Raw genomic sequence first — 16496 nt, 5'->3', positions numbered from 1 at the left:
AGCTCTTCTGCCGTATAGTTTGCTGCCATAAGCAGAGCGTGCAACTCTGGCCAGGTGTTTCAATTGTATGGAAGATTGCGGACAGTAACCAGCTGGACTAAGGCTTCCATTGCAGCCTTTGGATTAAGTGCGTTCCGAAGCACTTGCTCCTCTCTTTCTTGAAGCTTAGCAACCTCAACCTCGCCAGCTTTGTTGAACACCTCTTTAATGAGGCTAGTGCGCGCTTTCTTGGTTGAATTTGGCTCTGAGCCAGCACTTCAACTGAGTGTATCTTAAGTAGGTGGTTACGGAATGTGGTAGACACGTAAGTGGAGTATGGTGGGTTGCTGCAGTAGTTGCAGTAGAATACTAAGTCTTGTTTTGGCCCAGCGCGCTCGGGCTCGGATCCTCGAGGTTTTCGAGTGTATTGCCACGTGGCATCGGCCGTAGTGATACGTTTGCGCTTTGGAGTTGTTGAGGTGGAAGATTCAAGGGAGGGTAAGCTCTGCTCATCAGGTACCTCAGAAGCCGTCTCGACTGTTGCGGCTATGGAGGACTCGCGGTCACTAGGCGTGCGGATGAGGAAGGAGTCCATCGCAAGCAATCAACGGCATAACGGCGTGGATTGAGATGGGTAGCTGGCAAACGGCAGGGCAGAAGGTCCCCCGTGAATCGGGTAACGAATGACTCTTGATTTCAATCTAAAGGAGCCGAATTGTATGAGACTATATGCTCTGGAATACTACTGCTGCCTGCAAGGCAGCAGCTGTTGCCTCTAGGCAGGATCGTACTGCCTGTTTGCTATAAGTGAGCCACTGGATCTTGACATGAAGTCTGACAATGTGACTCTGAGCGACCTTGATAGTTGCCCAGGATCGGAGCGACGGAGACATTGCACAGCAGTCCAAGTTGCCCAGACCTAGCTTAAGCAACCGACTTGCCGCTCAAGTATCCTCTCTACCTATGGATCTATCGGGAAGAGAGGCCTTTCAGGACTAGGAGGATGGTCAAGTGTCGTGGGCGCCACCGATTTCCTTACCCGACCAATTTTGACCTCGGAGCAACTTTATCCCGCGTATGATCATATATGGTCATACGCCTTAGGCCGTATGGTATAGGTGTATGGGCAATATATGGGTAATATATAGTTTAACTAAACCATACGCGTATAGTTAGAAAGCCTAGTTGCTCGCGTGCTTCTCAAAGTCTGCTGACCCGAGCCAGTACAGCGAGAAGAAGACCAAGACGTGGAGCGCCACGCAGTACACGGCAAAGAGGTTCCTGCTCGTCCGTGATGCCTGCACCATCCTCGTGACCGAGTACACCATCCTCTCGGGGAGGCTCATGCGTCGGTAGGCCGGCGCGGATTCCCGTCCCCGGAACGCCGCAAAGGGAAAGAGGTTGGACTCGTACGCCTGCCTATACCGGTCCATCTCGATCCCTGGGTTCCCCGTGCCCCCTATCGTTACCGTCGAGGGGTTGGGGTTGGCCGAGTACGCCGACGTTGACGACAATGTCGCCCCGCCGCCCCGGTTGTACGTCTACACGTATCTCGTCTTCTCGTAGAGGCTCAGGTTGTCCTTTTGCAGCCAGCGACCTCCTGCCTCAGCTGCTGCACCGTGCGATACTGGTCCGACAGGTCTTGCTCCAACTCGGCATTCTTCTTCTTGAACCGATCACGCTGTGCTGTGACCATGGGGAGGATGCCTGAGCCGCCGCCCATCGGCTCCCGCTCAGGCGCGCTGCGCGGATCCATGCCACTGATGATGGACGACGTTGGGGAGATCCGGCCCTTGCGTCTAGCCGCCCTGGTAACATAAGTGCCCGCCACGGACGCGCCTGACGGGAACGCGTTGGTCCCCTCCGCCTGGAGGTTCTCGAGGTCGCTCTCGAGCTTCTCGTTGAGGTTCTGGGACCTTTCGAGCTCAGCGTTGGTCCTCGATAGCTCCTCTTGCAGGTCCTCCAGCCGCGTCTGCAGGTCCAGACGAGACACGCGTAGGATCGTGAGCTCGTCGCCCAGTTTCTTGTTGCGTGTCAAGAGCATCTTCTAGAGCGTGTCGCCCTTGGCGGCGCCATCCTCCAACTGCTCTCGCACGTCGTCATCGTCGCCTGTCGAGAACTCGATGCTCTTGAGAACCTCGAGCTCCTGCTTGACGTCTTCGTAGTCGCTCCACTTCTGCACCTTGGCCTCGAGCGTCTCCCTCTCCTCCTTCAGCAGTGCCGTTTCTCTCTCCATAGCTCGTAGTCTCGTGTCTAAATCTCGCTTCTGGCCCTCTCGTTCTATCCTGGCAGCGTCTAGCTTCCGGATGAGGGACGAATTCTCCGACCGCATGCGCATGTATCCGGGGTCGTCTTCTAGTGACTTTTCCTAAGATGGCACGGAAGACTTAGCCTGCGCCAGCTCTAGTCGCATCTGCTCATTCCTTGCTTCCACCTGAGCGAGTCGCGCAGCGGTGCGCTCGAGGTCCGAGTTCAAAATCTCCAGCTCGGCCGTCGAGACCCGGCCGCGCTGTGCGTCTTGATCCTCGCCGCTGCCCTTGCCTAGTCGCTGGTTGACTTCGTAGCTAGCCCGGAGCTCGTTCAGCAGTCGATCCTGGTTCTCCACCTTTTCTTCAAGGCTCTTCTCCTTGGCCTCCCAGTTGTCCTTCTTCTCCTCCAAGACGGCAGACCACGAGGACTTGACTTCCTTGACCCAAGTCTCCAGGTTGTCCTCTAGCTCTTTACGAGCCGTGCTCTCAGTTTGGAGGCGGATCTCGGTCTCTTCCAGCTGGGTCGTGAGCTTGGCAACATTTCCTTGGAGGTGTTCGTTCTCTTTTGTCACTTTGGGTAGCGTCTCTTCCGAAACGAGCATCGAATCGACCGAGGCTTCGAGCAGGGGGTATGGGTCGGGGGCATTGGATAACGAGGTGTATGCGGAAAGAAACGCCGAGTTTACTGACTTGGAATGATTCGTGAGGAGGTCGATAAAGTTTTGGTAGGCTGGAAAGAGATGTGAGTCTTCCATCGAGCGAGGGTCCGGCGGTGTGAGTCGGCAATCTGCGTCTTACCTTTGAGCAAGCCCTTGATCTCGGTCAACTTTGTCGGGTCATCTAGCTTGCGAAAGTCCTTTGTCTTCTGGGCAAGGTCCTTGCGCTGGACCGTCGAGTCGCGCTGGTACGCCACGATCTCCGATGCCGTGTTGTCGAGGTTCGAGGTTAAGGTGGTGAAATCGAGCTCTTCAGCAGGCGAGCCAGCTCGACTATTCAGGGGACGCATCAGGGCCGCTAAGACTTCGTACTTCTCCACGCTGCAATGGCATGTTGAAACTTGTTCTCTCCCTCAAAGGAGGGCCCGCCAGGCGTTGATGTCGACGGCGCTGCGGACGAAGATGGAACAGCCGGAGCTGTGGGAACCCCTTCCACGATGTCTGCCATGGTGACTGCGCGTCTCTCTCGTATAATTCGCAAGGTTCCGAATCGACCATCAGTCGAGCTGCAAGCCTCTCGTGGGCCACCAGCAAAGTCGAAATGGGAGTGCTCTGCGGCAAGCAACTGGTTGAGATGCGGCAGGTTGGCGGACCGAGTGAACGTCAGGCGCTTGAAACTGAAGCTGAGGACGAACGTGTCCAGTTACTTGCATTTGCCGGGGCGGGCGGTGCAAAACCGAGGTACCGTTAGGATGGGTCGCACCGTCGGGGGCTAGGCAGTTGATTGGCTGCAACCGACACTCTGGAGCTCAGAGGCACAGTACAGTAATTATTAGCGCTCCCAGCCTAGCTTTGGCCCTACGGCAACGTTAGCCTTGTTCGCAGCTACTACTGTAGCAGTGTGAGCATCACCCAGATGCGCCGCCAAGCCCATTACCACCACTGTTGAAAGCTCCAAACCCCATCACTTCAACTTCGCCCCCTCTCAAGCCATCGGAGACCACGCTGTCCATACACGATCTCGACACCACCGGAAACGCCCCCAGACTTGAACTGTCGCGCAGAGCCGGCTGTCAGCTGCCGCGCCTGCCCCAGCCCCTTGCACTCCTCGACCGACACCATGAAGGCGTGCTGCAGATGAGGTGGCCGACTGAGACGACGTTTCAGACACTGCTGCGCACGTCGTTGTTGCGATGACATCTACGCCTCTAGAGGAGCCTGGGCCTAAAGCTCCGCTGAAACCTAGGCCTAGGCAATTCCTCGAAGATGGGCCCTTCGTCTTGCGATCGCTGCTCGACGAGGTGCCCCTCTCTGCAGATGGCACAGACGAGGACATCAGGATCAATTGTGTCTACTACCTAGGTTCGCAGAGATTTGACAAGCCTCGGTATGTTCAATGCTGACCGACGCTCCTTAGACCACAATCTATATGTCGGAACATCCGCCTCGGAGCTCCTCCACTTCGTCAAGATACCCCAGACCCGTCAGACCCGACCGGAAAACCCGTCTTCGTCCTCGCTTCGCGACTCCGCCCTGCCTGCGTCGAACCACCCGGTACACTTGCGAGCTCACGCCCCGGAGTTCAACAGATACTTATGCTCCCTCGGGTTGGAAAGGCGTGCATCTTGTGCAACTGGACCGTCGCTTTCTACTCTCTACCCGAGATGAGCCCATTCCTCGACACGACTCACGTTAAGAACTGCAACTGGATCGGCGGTGAATTATTTAAGGTATCCCCAAGGACGAGCGCATGATCTCCGCTATGCCGCCCTGGCTCCTATTGAAGCTTCTTGGGTCCGGACCTCTAGAGAGTCTCAGCCCCTTTCCGGCAGCAGATTCTATCCAATTTTTATAGATGGAGTCCGGAATTGGTTTGCCCATCTACCGCTTCTGATAAGCAAATGCCTTTATTCCGTGTCGAACAAGCGCCTAAAAGTACTAACCTTGCAAAAATCGCAGCTACATGGCGTGCTTCCGTTTCCATGGTGGTCACATCCGAATCGCTGATCTCCCTCCGTTCCGCAACAGGTCCACCGGAAACCTTGTGGCCAGTACTCGTACATCTTCTCCTCGTTGGAGTTGAATTCCTTCTCGAATTTCTCTTTCAGTTCGTCGGATTCGGAAGCTAGGCAATTTCCCCATCCCATGCGGTCCCCACCAGCCGTGGATGTCCAGGTGATCAATTCAAGCTTCCCTTCGTGCGAGCAGCCATCCTTGCATCTGCGGTGACGGTCGTACCATTGGCTCGACGTGGGCATACTGGTGGTCGATGACATTGTTAATGTCTGGAATTACCGTTTCTCTTCCAAGGGACTGATCGGAATGAAAAGGAAAGATGGGAAAAGAGAAGAGAAAAGGAGAAAGCTGAGGGAAGGACGCGGCTTTTATGTGGGGCCATGTGGAGCAACAAGAGGACGGCGCCAAACCCGATCCGGGGCAGTCTTTCCATGCCTACCCGGTGGGTTGACTAAGCCCGGCCAAGGCCCCCACCTCTCCTAGCGGAGAGGTGGTATCACAACCCGTATCTGCGTCACTTGCGTATCCGCATTCTGCCACTTTGGTGTAAGCCACCACGTTCATTTGAGGTCATAAAAATAAAATAAAAACATCATGTGAATCGCATACATCTGATTAATTGATACTGAGGTCCCATCACGTTTTTCTTCAAAGACTAAAATGTTGTGGCTGATTGAACCCTGACCCTAGCCCCGCTGCCGTACCTTTGGGACCCGAATTTGCCGGCCTCCTACAATAATAGAGGGCTCAGCCTCTTCGTCATCTGAATAGGTATTACGCATGCGTTCGTAACCAAACCCCCCATAGCTCTCTGTGTGTATTTGCTGCTGACTTTGAGCTCTATTTTCTTCCTCATTTGCCCGTTGTTGAAGATTTGAAAGAGACTGCATTGTAGCATCAATCTGCGTGTTAGTGATGATCTCAATATCATCACTATCATAGTCTTCCTCGTTGTGCAAGATCGGTAATTCCAATGACGATGCGACGGAAAGGAAGTCATCTACAGCATCGTCAGAGCCGTCAGCCCCGTCAGCCCCGTCAGCACTGTCAGCGCTGTCAACCTCATCTGCACTGTAGGTTGTAAGGGGGGCACATATAATTGTAGCCCGGCTTTGCAACCACATAGCAACCTCTGGAATAGCATCTAGCGTTGGCTTTGAGAATGTCGAATAATAGAAGCTTCGTGTGTTATCATTAGCTTGATTCCATCGCCGCCTTGCATTCTCAATGATCTCAAGCTCCTCTGACGTAATGAGGCTTTGGTGATATTCTTCCAACTCAACTGCTTCAGCTGCCTCTCGTGCCTCTTTTGCCCTTGCGGAGGCTCGACCGTACAGGCGAGGTCTTTCTGCCTTAGCAGCCTTTTCCTTAGCAGCCTCTTCCTGCCTCATCTTACGCCACTGGGCTTCCTGCTGACGAGCCTGCTTTTTGGCTTCCTTAGCCCATTCCTCATAGCCTCGGTCTGCAACCTTCTCACGAAGCTGAGCTATAGTAAAGGCTCCATCGTCAACCCGGATACGTCTTAGGGTCTTTGTACGGCGGGCTTCAACTCGAATACGCTCTCGTTGAAGATAAATTATCTGCTTATAGGCTGATTGAGTGATAATTGCAAGGTCGAGGCAGGCGGCAACATCGTCAATTTTAGCCCCCTCGTTGGGCTGCTTAGAATATCGAGCTTATTTCCTATCTTTGCAAAGTCTCTCTTTGCCTTCCTTGGTGAGACTGTTCCTTTCTGAATAAGCTTAGGAAATAAGGGCTCCTCGAGATCCAGAGCAGCCCGACGTAGTGGCCCTAATACCATCTCTGGCTTCAATGGCATAAGACCCGATTTATCGAAGCCAGCAAAGATATAACAGGGCCGAAAGGCTGCATCATAAAGCCGGTCCCACTGATTGAGGAAGTCATATCGAGTAATTCGCATACCGCCGGCCATAGTGAAGTCATTAAGGGCGTTACGCTGTTCCCTTTTTAGATGCTGATAAACACCAACATCTAGAGGCTGCAATAGATGGCTGGTATGAGAAGGAAGCCGGAAAGGGATGATATCGAATTTATTGCAATACCAGATAAATTCAGGGTCTTCATGAGCAGAAAACCCATCCATCATCAGCAGCCAGAATACCGGCTTTGTCTTCCGGGTCATATATGACTTCGTGTAAGCCACCTTTTCATCCCACTGACTGCGAGATAAATCAGAGTCATAACCGAACCAGGTCTTGATAGAAAAGCCCTTAAAGTCATCGCTTAAGGCAAAGGAATGACGATTAAAGTGCTGCAGCCACTGCAGAGCTCGATGGGCGTTATTAAAGCCAGTGGATGTCTGAGTGAGGACCACCTCGTCATTGATATCAGCTAGGGCATATTCTTCTAGCAATACCTTTGCACTCAGGATAAGGAAGGAAGGAATAGCCCGGCCGGCTGCGTTGATAGCATCCACTGATGTCAATGACTCTTTATTTCCCGGCTGAAAAGTCACTGGCCTTGTGTTTTTCCTGGTCCGGGTCGAAAAAATCCTCATAAAAGAGTCAACCCACCCTATTTGCAAGGGAGTCTCGTCAAAATTCCATAAATTAGCTGGAGTGATTCCAAGCTCTTGAAGGACTGCAGTATATTCTTCAAACCAAGCTTCTAGTCTTTCAATGTCAAGCTCGGCTCCAGCTCGTGCAATTTCCTTGATTTTTGGCGCCTTACACTGCAGCTCTGGATGCCTCTTTTTGAACCGCCTGACCCAAGACTTCGAGACCGGCGTCACAGGGCCTTTGATACGGTATTTCCTTATGAAATTGGCGTAGTTGCGGATGGTGGCCTCTGTGACTGCAAATGCGCTCTTTTCGGCAGTGCGGATATATGTAACCAGCGCCTTTTCTTCAGCTTGTGTAAGAGCAGTTGGGTTGCCGCCCTTATTGCTAGTTGGAAGAGCCTTTCCATTATTTAACAGCCGTATATATTTAGAGGCCCGCTGGCGTGGTGTAAGGCGGCGACATCAAGGATTGAGAGCTTGCGGGCAGGTGCGGCGTTCCCCCGCGTTGTACGTGTGACGTAGTCGCCGGAGAGATAGGCACGGGCCGCGCGGGCCGCACACTGACGGGACTTTTCCAAATCTTGGGACATGATGAAATAAGATTGATGAGATTATGTATCTTCAATTTGAAGTCAAAGGAGCTTGAATTGACGAAGTTGTGATAGTTCAAAGTTACAGGAAGCGGATACGCAAGTGACGCAGATACGGGTTGTGATACCACCTCTCCGCTAGGAGAGGTGGGGGCCTTGGCCGGGCTTAGTCAACCCACCGGGTAGAGGAACGAAAGTGCCTGAAGAAACGAAAGTTCCGACAGGTTCTTCCAGCACTCCTAACAGTTCAAGATAAATCAGTTCAATTCAATTCAATTCAATTCAATTCAATTCAATTCAATTCAATTCAATTCAATTCAATTCAATTCAATTCAATTCAATTCAATTCAATTCAATTCAATTCAATTCAATTCAATATCAGTTCAAGATGGGATTTCTACCAATTCAGTTCAGGATAAGTTCCATCTTGAACTGAATTGATAAATCTTGATAAGTGTAGAAGCCCATGATGCCTCTGGATCTCGGCTTTGACTCGGTCCGAAATACGTCTTAGGAGGTGGCGTTTCAGCCACCGGGGCACACGCTTCGATTCGTTCAATTGCCCGTAGTAAAATCGGCTCGTCGCAGCTGCATATCCCGTTCCCGGGAGGTCGAAAATCAACAACACTACCAACCAACATGATCGATTGCGACGATAACGCGTCAGTGTCACGGGCCAGGGCCCATATCCTTGCGGCTGTGCCGCAAGACGTACTTGGCTCGTGCGCCAGGGATGGGAAATCATTGCACAGCTCAGGGGCACTTAGGAATTTCTTTCTTTCTTCTTCATCTTTGATGTAAATAGCATCCTGGACTAGATAGCTGGAATACAGTTACTAGAGGCCGTTCACAGTCAGTATCTACTGACGTAGTTAGCCAAGCTTCTTCTTCGTCATCCTCGCTTTTTACTTTCCAAGCGGACAGTCATAGCACCGCGATTTCACGGCTAGGGCGCGCCCGGAGCGTTGCTGACCAGCTCCAAGACCTTGCCCATCAAGACTCACATGCCGATCTCGCCGAGTTACACAAGATATTCGTGGGCAAAGAGACGTTTGTGCTGGAATCTTCCGCCAAGCGGCGCAAGAAGAGGTCCAAAATTGACGCGTTCAGCATCCGGCTGACGAAGATTGATGGCGCTGGTAACAGGAGAGGCGATTATTGGATGTGTTCCAAGTGTGACCAAGCTGGTAACCCATTTCCCTACCTCCTGTATCGGTCTCAAGGTAGTGTATTGCAACTAGCTAGGCCACTCTATAGAGTATACCAAACTTAAGGAAAGAAGAAGAAGAGAAAGAGAGTAGAGGAGGTCCATCCATAAATATACTCGTCATGGTGGCTTAAAGGTAAAAAGTGGGCCACGTAAGGCCGAGGGTTCCCGAGGCCACCTACGGGCACAGCCCGTTACACCTCCTTAGTAAGGGAGGCACGAGCGGAGCAAGAAACCATCTTCGGCGAGACTATTGTCTTCTCCTGAAGGCCGGCGGTGATGGCAGTGACAGCGAGACTACGAGCGAGTCGATCGAGTCCGAACCTCCGCGAAAACGGCAACGAACGCTCGAAGATTCCTTCAAGAACAAGCCGGTGGTTAGCAAGGCGATAGACGAGGTTTTTAGGGAGACTCTCTTGGGATGGATTGCGAGCTGTTATAGGCTAGAGCTTTGCTCTAGCCTTGAGAAGACCTTGTATAGCTAAATGGTTGATCGTGATGACGATCAATCAATACGTATCCTTTTGCCGCAATGGCAAAGGATAGCGCCGTAAGGCGCTGGTGGCCGTTGCGCTAGCTATCGCTTAGCCCTTCTGGGGTTAGCCCATCACAGGTACGTTGTCCCGAGCTCTCTGATAACGGCTTACTAATTAGTTATCAAGATTTATCAATTCAATCCAATTCAATTCACTATCAGTTCAAGATAGAGCTCAGGTTACCAATATCAGTTCAATATGAAGCCCCATCTTGAATTGAATTGAACTGTTAGGAGCGCTGCCTTAGACAGATGCTTGGTAGCCCTGGTCGCGGACGATGAGCGCAGGAATGCTGTAGTCCTGGGTGTGAACGGCCTCTAGTAGCTGGATTCTGTCGGAAAGCTAGCGTGGCACTTGGATGACTTGATTGTGTGTGTGTATTGTCTGTGTGTTTCTGGGAGGTCTCCCGGCCGTGACTGCGTATGTGTTGCAATCACCACTAAAAGTGGGGGCCTGAGGTATCTGCACCAATAGGCGGTCTCAACCATGGAGGTCACCACGTGACCGCCCGATCAGGTGCTTTGTACATGATCCAATCTAACAGATTCCAGCTATCTAGTCCAGGATGCTATTTACATCAAAGATGAAGAAGAAAGAAAGAAATTCCTAAGTGCCCCTGAGCTGTGCAATGATTTCCCATCCCTGGCGCACGAGCCAAGTACGTCTTGCGGCACAGCCGCAAGGATATGGGCCCTGGCCCGTGACACTGGGGACCATCAGCAGCCACCAGACAGTCGTCCGGCTCGACCTCCCGGGTGAGGGTGTAGGAATAGACACTGCCATACATAAAAAACCACATATCCTCCCACTCGGATGGAAGGATTGTCTGGTTGTAGAACGACATTTTGAGGCTGAAGAATCCGTAGAATGGCCTGCCCTGACTCGTTCGTCATGGGGATCCCTGAAACCCTCATTGACATTACCTGCTGGACGATGTGACAGCGATCATAAATGAAACCGGCTGCTCCGGATCGCCTCTAATCTAGCGGCCAGCGTTAGTGATGTGGGTGCACTGCTAGGCTAACAGAGCCCCTGCAGCCGCCAAAATTAGGGTCGGCAAGACCCCCCTAACCACCAGCATCACGCAGGCGAGGATAGACATTCCTGGCCAAGTCCCCCAGGAACAATTGTTCAGATCTCAACGCTGACCATTACAGCATCTAAGGACGATAGGGCAAAGTGACCTGACAATGATCTGCAAACTATCAACACAATGGCTTTTATCCACTTGTCTTCGCCAACCGCCTTTGTTTGGTGCCTCTTTCCTTTTGACATCCTCGTCGCTGGTGATGTTGACTGTCAGTCGCGACCCTGTGGACCATCCCTTCCGTCTCGTCCATTATCTGCAGCAAAACCTGAGGCGGCGCCAAAATAGCTTTTAAACACCTGATTTCGGTGTCAGCCCCTCGATCGCGCGAACCTCTTTGGACGGGTTGTCTCTGCTTGTCCAGACCTCGAAATCCCTTGGGGCTTCGCGTACTTGGCGGCAGCTGATATCTTCGACAACGCACCGCTGCGAGGGCCGGATCTGCTCGTCTTGCGTGTATTCGAAGGCTGTCGTAATGTTGGCAGCATGCCGAACTCAGGTAACTGCCCCGGGAGCCGTCGGCTTGCCCGCTCCTTCTCGTATGTCTTGCGTTGCCTCCTGCGGCGTTGGGGTGCGGTTCGTGTGTTATCGCACTTTTGATTGGTAGAGATCCCCGTGCGAAGTTTTTTGACAGTCAATGGAAGAAGTATGGACCGTAATGGCAACACAACGAGCCTCCTCTCCCGAGCGGTTTGCGGGGTTTGCCGGGAAGCACACAGTTCCTAGCAGAGCCTATGAGCCATTGGCGATGACATCGACGAATCTTAGCCTCGAGGAGGTCGTCACGGAGGCCGTCGCATGGATGTTGCTTAGAAGGGTGGATTCACATGCTCGACTCTACCGTACTGACATTGACATTCCTCCACTTTCCAATGAAGCGCAAATGACGTAATTCTATTTGATCACGCTGTGCGGCCTTTAATAGTTCATTTACTGGATGCGGCGATGGTGGAATGATCCAGGATAATGAAGGCAGAGGAAATACTAATGGCATCCACAGCAATCGACTCTGCAATATTCCGCGACATCTTCAGCTCGGAGGCGATGCGCCGCGTCTTCACGGACGAGCATCGTTTGCAATGTTACCTTGATATTGAGGCGGCACTGGCGCAAGTGCAGGCCAAAATTGGTCTCATTCCCCAACACGCTGCTAATGAGATCGCAGCCAAATGCACACTCGACAGTATTGATATGGAAAAGCTGAAGATCCAAACGGAGTTGATCGGCTATCCCGTCCTGCCAGTAGTCCAGCAGCTGGTGGATGTCTGCTCGGATGGTTTTGGGGAATATTGTCATTGGGGAGCGACCACCCAGGATATCACCGATACGGCCACCATCATGCAGATCCGAGAGGCGCTCGCTCTAGTCGAGCAGGATCTGAAAGCAATAGTCGATTCTCTGGCTGGCCTCGTTCGCCGTTACCGCGATACGCCGATGGCAGGGCGCAGCAACCTACAGCAGGCGGTCCCGACCACCTTCGGCTACAAAGTCGCCACCTGGCTCTCCGCCATCCAGCGTCACCAGCAGCGGCTGGCAGAACTGCGTCCGAGGGTGCTTGTAGGCGAGTTTGGCGGTGCTGCTGGTACGCTCGCTTCGCTGGGCGACGCTGGACTCAGAGTTCAAGAAGGGCTGATGGCGGAACTCGGATTGGGCCAACCGGACATTGCCTGGCACACCGCACGCGACCGCATTGCAGAGGTCGGCTGCTTCTTGGGACTGGTTACCGGGACTCTGGGCAAGATTGCGACAGATGTGAAGCTGCTAATGCAAACGGAGGTCTGCGAGGCCTCCGAGCCCTACACTAAAGATCGCGGCTCCAGCAGCACCATGCCGCAGAAGCGTAATCCGATATCCTGCAACTACATTCACGCCTGCACGGTTATGGTACGCCAACTGGTGGCGGCCCTTCTGGACGCGATGGTCGGGGATCACGAGCGCTCCACCGGCCCCTGGGAATCTGAATGGATTGCCGTGCCCGAGATCTTCTTGTTGAGCTCTGGTGCCCTGCAGCAGGCACGGGCGCTCCTCGCAGGCCTGGAGGTGGACATCACACGCATGCGTTCCAATTTGCAGATCACCAATGGTCTAATCTGTGCTGAAGCCGTGATGATGAGACTGGCACCTCATCTCGGCCGGCAACGAGCCCATAACCTGGTATATGAAATCAGCCGACGAGCCATCGTCAGCGGACGGCCATTGCTCGATCTGTTGATAGAGACACAGGAGATTTCTTCCGTCCTGGACCGAGCCGTTCTGGAAAAGCTGCTCGATCCTGCCGAATACCTTGGTCTATCTGGCGAAATGATCGATCGGGTCCTGGGATCATGCTAATGAAGCCGGGCCATGCCCCTTGCATTCACCATAATGAACCTTGGCTATTGTATCTAATCCATAACCGGTAATCAATTTTTTTTCTTCTTCGGAATCCTTCATCGCAGAAGCCAGATCAAGATCCATCCCTGAGTCCAATAACTTTCCAGTAGCGCTCCATAATGAGCTGCGTCTTAAGCGAGTCCTGTGCGAGAAACCAACCCTTGCCCTGCAAGTAGGTGGTGAAGCTGCCGTGCTTGATCGAGGCTGTCGTGCGGCTCTTCGTCTTGAAAGACGCCTCGACGATGTACTCGATTCCCGTGCCCGAAGAGTTGAGGATGGGCCAGACCTCGATGGACAGCCGCATCCCGCTCCATGTGCCAATCGAGCGCTTGGCGAGGACCGGGCCAAAAATGCGCGACATCGCCAACGCGCCGGTGCCCCAGTTGCTGGGCAGCCAGTTGTCGAACTTGTCGGGCGCTTCGTCGATCAGCATCGCACGCGAGTTGCTCGTCCCCGGCAGGTCCATCCCGCTGTTCCCAGAATCCGCCGCTGTCTTCTTGCGGCTGATAGAGAGTGTCTGCTTCTGGTAGCCCCATTCGACTTGCGCCTCGTATTTCGCGTCGCCGGCGTCGAAACCATCGTTATTAGCCGTGGTGAGCGCGGCGTCTATGTCGCCGCCCGTGATGACATACCGCTTCTTATACGTCAGCTCGAAGTCGTCCTCGTTCTCAGTCTTGCGGATGCGGGGGCTCCAGCCGGCGGTATAGATCTCCTTGCAGCTCTTGTCGAGAAACTGGACATTCAGCTTGGTGACGGTCGGGGGCATGTCGAAGGTCAACAGGACGGTGCTCGTGAGCTCGTTGTCGGGGCCGAGGACCGCGGTGGGGTTGAGCAGGAGCTTGACCTCGTAGTCGGGCGTCATATTTGGCGCTGCCTGCGTTGGGGAGGCGACGATGGCGGTCATGGCGAACGGGCGGCGCGGGGAGAAGTGTATGGGTATCTGTGAGTTCGCGGGCAGGGCTTGTATGAAGCGATCAGGGCAACGGAGCAACGGTAGTTTGCAAGAGCGGACCAAGTAGGTGCGGTAATGGCTGTTCTTGAACAAAACGCCAAAAACTCACTCACCGATTACGAATAGGAGCAAGTCCGGTACCCACTAAGCGATCAACCCATTAGCCGATCAGCCTTCCTTCTTGTTAGATACGCGATGTGTATTTAAGATAGATTAGGGGTAGTCAGATAGATGTGGATGAAATCTTGATGATATTATTGATTGTTCTTGACTCTTGTCTCCTCTTTTCTCTAGAGCGGGGTTTTATCGTCATCTTGCACCCCCTCAGCCACAGATGCAGATACCTGATATTCATATATCAAAAGGCCTCTCTCAGTGCATTAACCAGCCACGATCTAACAGGTAGTTAGCTAGGCCCAATAAGCGCATACGGTAGAGAGATTGAAAGAGCCTTATTTTTCTACAAAGGGAAGCGTGGCGGTCAGCCGTTTCGTACGTTGGAGCGGAGCCCCTATTGTGGGTCTGCTACAACCAATCATATCCCAGCTCCTTGCAACAACTGTCGAACACGTAACCCGGCCGATCGAGGTAATTCTGCAGTCTGCCTTCTCGCTTGGTAGCTCTTTTGCTAATATATTTTGGCGTTGATTAAGGCTCGAAACGTAACGCGATGGAGTATGCTTCCTCGCCGACTGCCACGAGCTGCGACAAGCGCACTGACCTCGCATCATCGTTCCCGGCAGAGGAGGGATGGGTGATGAGGCCCATTCCACTTCCCGAGAAGGTATTGCCTTCCTGAAACGCTATACCCTGCCTGTGTATGTGACTAACGTGCCATGTAGCCCGCAGTTATTGAGGAACGCAACGGTGAGATAGAATTTCGTGTCGTCAACAATGATGGTGAGCGGGAGAGTCTCATCATCCTGAACGGGTTGAAATGCGTCTTCCAAAAGCAGCTGCCGGAGATGCCCAAGAGCTACATCGCGCGTCTCGTCTACGATAGAGCTCACTTGTCCATGGCCATCGTGAAGAAGCCGCTGGCAGTAGTGGGAGGCATCACGTACCGACCGTTCAAGCACCGCAAGTTCGCCGAGATTGTCTTCTGCGCCGTCTTGTCAGATGAGCAGGTCAAGGGGTACGGGGCGCACCTCATGTCACATCTGAAGGACTACGTCAAGGCATCATCGAACATGATGCATTTCCTGACCTACGCCGACAACTTAGCCATCGGCTATTTCAAGAAACAGGGGTTTACAAAGGAGATCACGTTAGATGACTCAATTTGGAAGGGGTGTATAAAGGACTATGAGGGCGGAACTCTCATGCAGTGCTCTATGCTCCCAAGGATTCGCTACCTGGAGCTGGGCCGCATGCTTCTCAAGCAGAAGGAATGCGTCCATGCCAAGATACGGGCTCTTAGTAAGAGCCACGTGGTCCATCAACCTCCGAAACAGTGGGAGAACGGCGTTGTTCCCATTGACCCCCTATCTATCGACGCAATCCGGGCGTCGGGTTGGTCACCTGATATGGACGAGCTGGCCAGACAATCGCGTCACGGTCCGTACTACAAGCAGCTGCTACATCTCCTAAATGGCCTCCAGGACCATCAATCATCGTGGCCATTCTGCCAGCCTGTCAGCGAGGACCACGTCGCCGACTATTATGAAGTCATCAAGGAACCAATGGACCTCAGTACTATGGAGGCCAGGCTGGAAGCGGAGCAGTACATGACACTTGAGGATTTCATTAAAGACGCCCAGCTCATCTTCGACAACTGTCGGCAATTCAATGGCGAGAATTCGCTGTATGTGAAGTGTGCCAACAAGCTGGAGAAGTACATGTGGCAGCAGATACGCACGATCCCGGAATGGTCACATTTTGGGTAGTATGATGGCATGACTTGGTTAGCTTGAGGCACCATGATAACTTTTGCGTCTGCGAGTCTGTCGGCGTAGACTGCAGAGTACCCAATCCCCACCTCCCTTTTCTGCCAAGCAGCGGCTTCAAGCACGGCGATCCGAGAATCCTGGGGGACCATTGATGGCTGGGAAGAGTTTCTTCGCTAATTGGTCACAGGTTGTCGCAGCGTCATTACGTGCTCGGCCCTCAAGAGCAAAATACAGACGTCATCCGAGTGGCAGCTTACTCTCCCCCAGATGTCCTTCTGCACTGTACAAATTACTCGCCGTTTTTACCGTAATCGCGGACGCGCTGTTTTGATCCGAATCCCACTTGTCCATTTCGGCCGTCCCGGCCTCACCGATCCAGACCACAAAGAGTGGCCCACAACAGTGGCCACACAACACCAAGACCTATCAGGCTGCAAGAAG

At 53.0% G+C, this 16496-nt stretch overlaps 7 protein-coding genes across 7 annotated transcripts; 2 read left to right on the top strand and 5 right to left on the bottom strand.

Moving 5' to 3' along the window:
- Nucleotides 1–97: 97 nt before the first annotated feature.
- Nucleotides 98–574, bottom strand: BGZ61DRAFT_486627 (uncharacterized protein; the record flags this gene model as incomplete). Its single annotated transcript, XM_046249879.1, has 1 exon — nucleotides 98–574. The coding sequence occupies one exon, from the start codon at nucleotides 572–574 to the stop codon at nucleotides 98–100; it is 477 nt and encodes a 158-aa protein (XP_046094864.1).
- A 586-nt stretch (nucleotides 575–1160) lies between these two features.
- Nucleotides 1161–3392, bottom strand: BGZ61DRAFT_510814 (CASP C terminal-domain-containing protein; the record flags this gene model as incomplete). Its single annotated transcript, XM_046252082.1, has 6 exons — nucleotides 1161–1520; nucleotides 1577–2026; nucleotides 2075–2299; nucleotides 2360–2958; nucleotides 3027–3194; nucleotides 3257–3392. 6 exons carry the CDS (start codon nucleotides 3390–3392, stop codon nucleotides 1161–1163), a joined length of 1938 nt encoding a protein of 645 aa, XP_046094863.1.
- A 1217-nt stretch (nucleotides 3393–4609) lies between these two features.
- BGZ61DRAFT_372375 (uncharacterized protein) lies at nucleotides 4610–5160 on the bottom strand (the record flags this gene model as incomplete). The annotated part of the gene is made up of 2 exons (XM_046242170.1): nucleotides 4610–4765; nucleotides 4828–5160. The coding sequence occupies 2 exons, from the start codon at nucleotides 5158–5160 to the stop codon at nucleotides 4610–4612; spliced, it is 489 nt and encodes a 162-aa protein (XP_046094862.1).
- Nucleotides 5161–5567: 407 nt separating this feature from the next.
- BGZ61DRAFT_466777 (uncharacterized protein) lies at nucleotides 5568–6082 on the bottom strand. The gene has a single exon (XM_046247705.1). It carries the CDS (start codon nucleotides 6022–6024, stop codon nucleotides 5587–5589), a length of 438 nt encoding a protein of 145 aa, XP_046094861.1. The 5' UTR covers nucleotides 6025–6082; the 3' UTR covers nucleotides 5568–5586.
- A 5245-nt stretch (nucleotides 6083–11327) lies between these two features.
- Nucleotides 11328–13172, top strand: BGZ61DRAFT_500272 (L-Aspartase-like protein; the record flags this gene model as incomplete). The annotated part of the gene is made up of 2 exons (XM_046251531.1): nucleotides 11328–11340; nucleotides 11842–13172. The coding sequence occupies 2 exons, from the start codon at nucleotides 11328–11330 to the stop codon at nucleotides 13170–13172; spliced, it is 1344 nt and encodes a 447-aa protein (XP_046094860.1).
- Nucleotides 13173–13229: 57 nt separating this feature from the next.
- BGZ61DRAFT_190428 (uncharacterized protein) lies at nucleotides 13230–14318 on the bottom strand. The gene is made up of 2 exons (XM_046237794.1): nucleotides 14280–14318; nucleotides 13230–14174 (listed from the first exon to the last, which is right to left on the bottom strand). The coding sequence occupies exon 2, from the start codon at nucleotides 14116–14118 to the stop codon at nucleotides 13288–13290; it is 831 nt and encodes a 276-aa protein (XP_046094859.1). The 5' UTR covers nucleotides 14119–14174; nucleotides 14280–14318; the 3' UTR covers nucleotides 13230–13287.
- A 518-nt stretch (nucleotides 14319–14836) lies between these two features.
- Nucleotides 14837–16052, top strand: BGZ61DRAFT_540970 (Bromodomain-containing protein; the record flags this gene model as incomplete). The annotated part of the gene is made up of 2 exons (XM_046254981.1): nucleotides 14837–14950; nucleotides 15009–16052. The coding sequence occupies 2 exons, from the start codon at nucleotides 14837–14839 to the stop codon at nucleotides 16050–16052; spliced, it is 1158 nt and encodes a 385-aa protein (XP_046094858.1).
- Nucleotides 16053–16496: the final 444 nt, after the last annotated feature.

This window comes from Ilyonectria robusta (assembly GCF_021365365.1).
Source record: "Ilyonectria robusta strain PMI_751 chromosome Unknown BGZ61scaffold_51, whole genome shotgun sequence".
In the NCBI taxonomy this organism is placed as follows: domain Eukaryota; kingdom Fungi; phylum Ascomycota; class Sordariomycetes; order Hypocreales; family Nectriaceae; genus Ilyonectria; species Ilyonectria robusta.
This window is presented reverse-complemented; position numbering and strand designations above follow the sequence as displayed.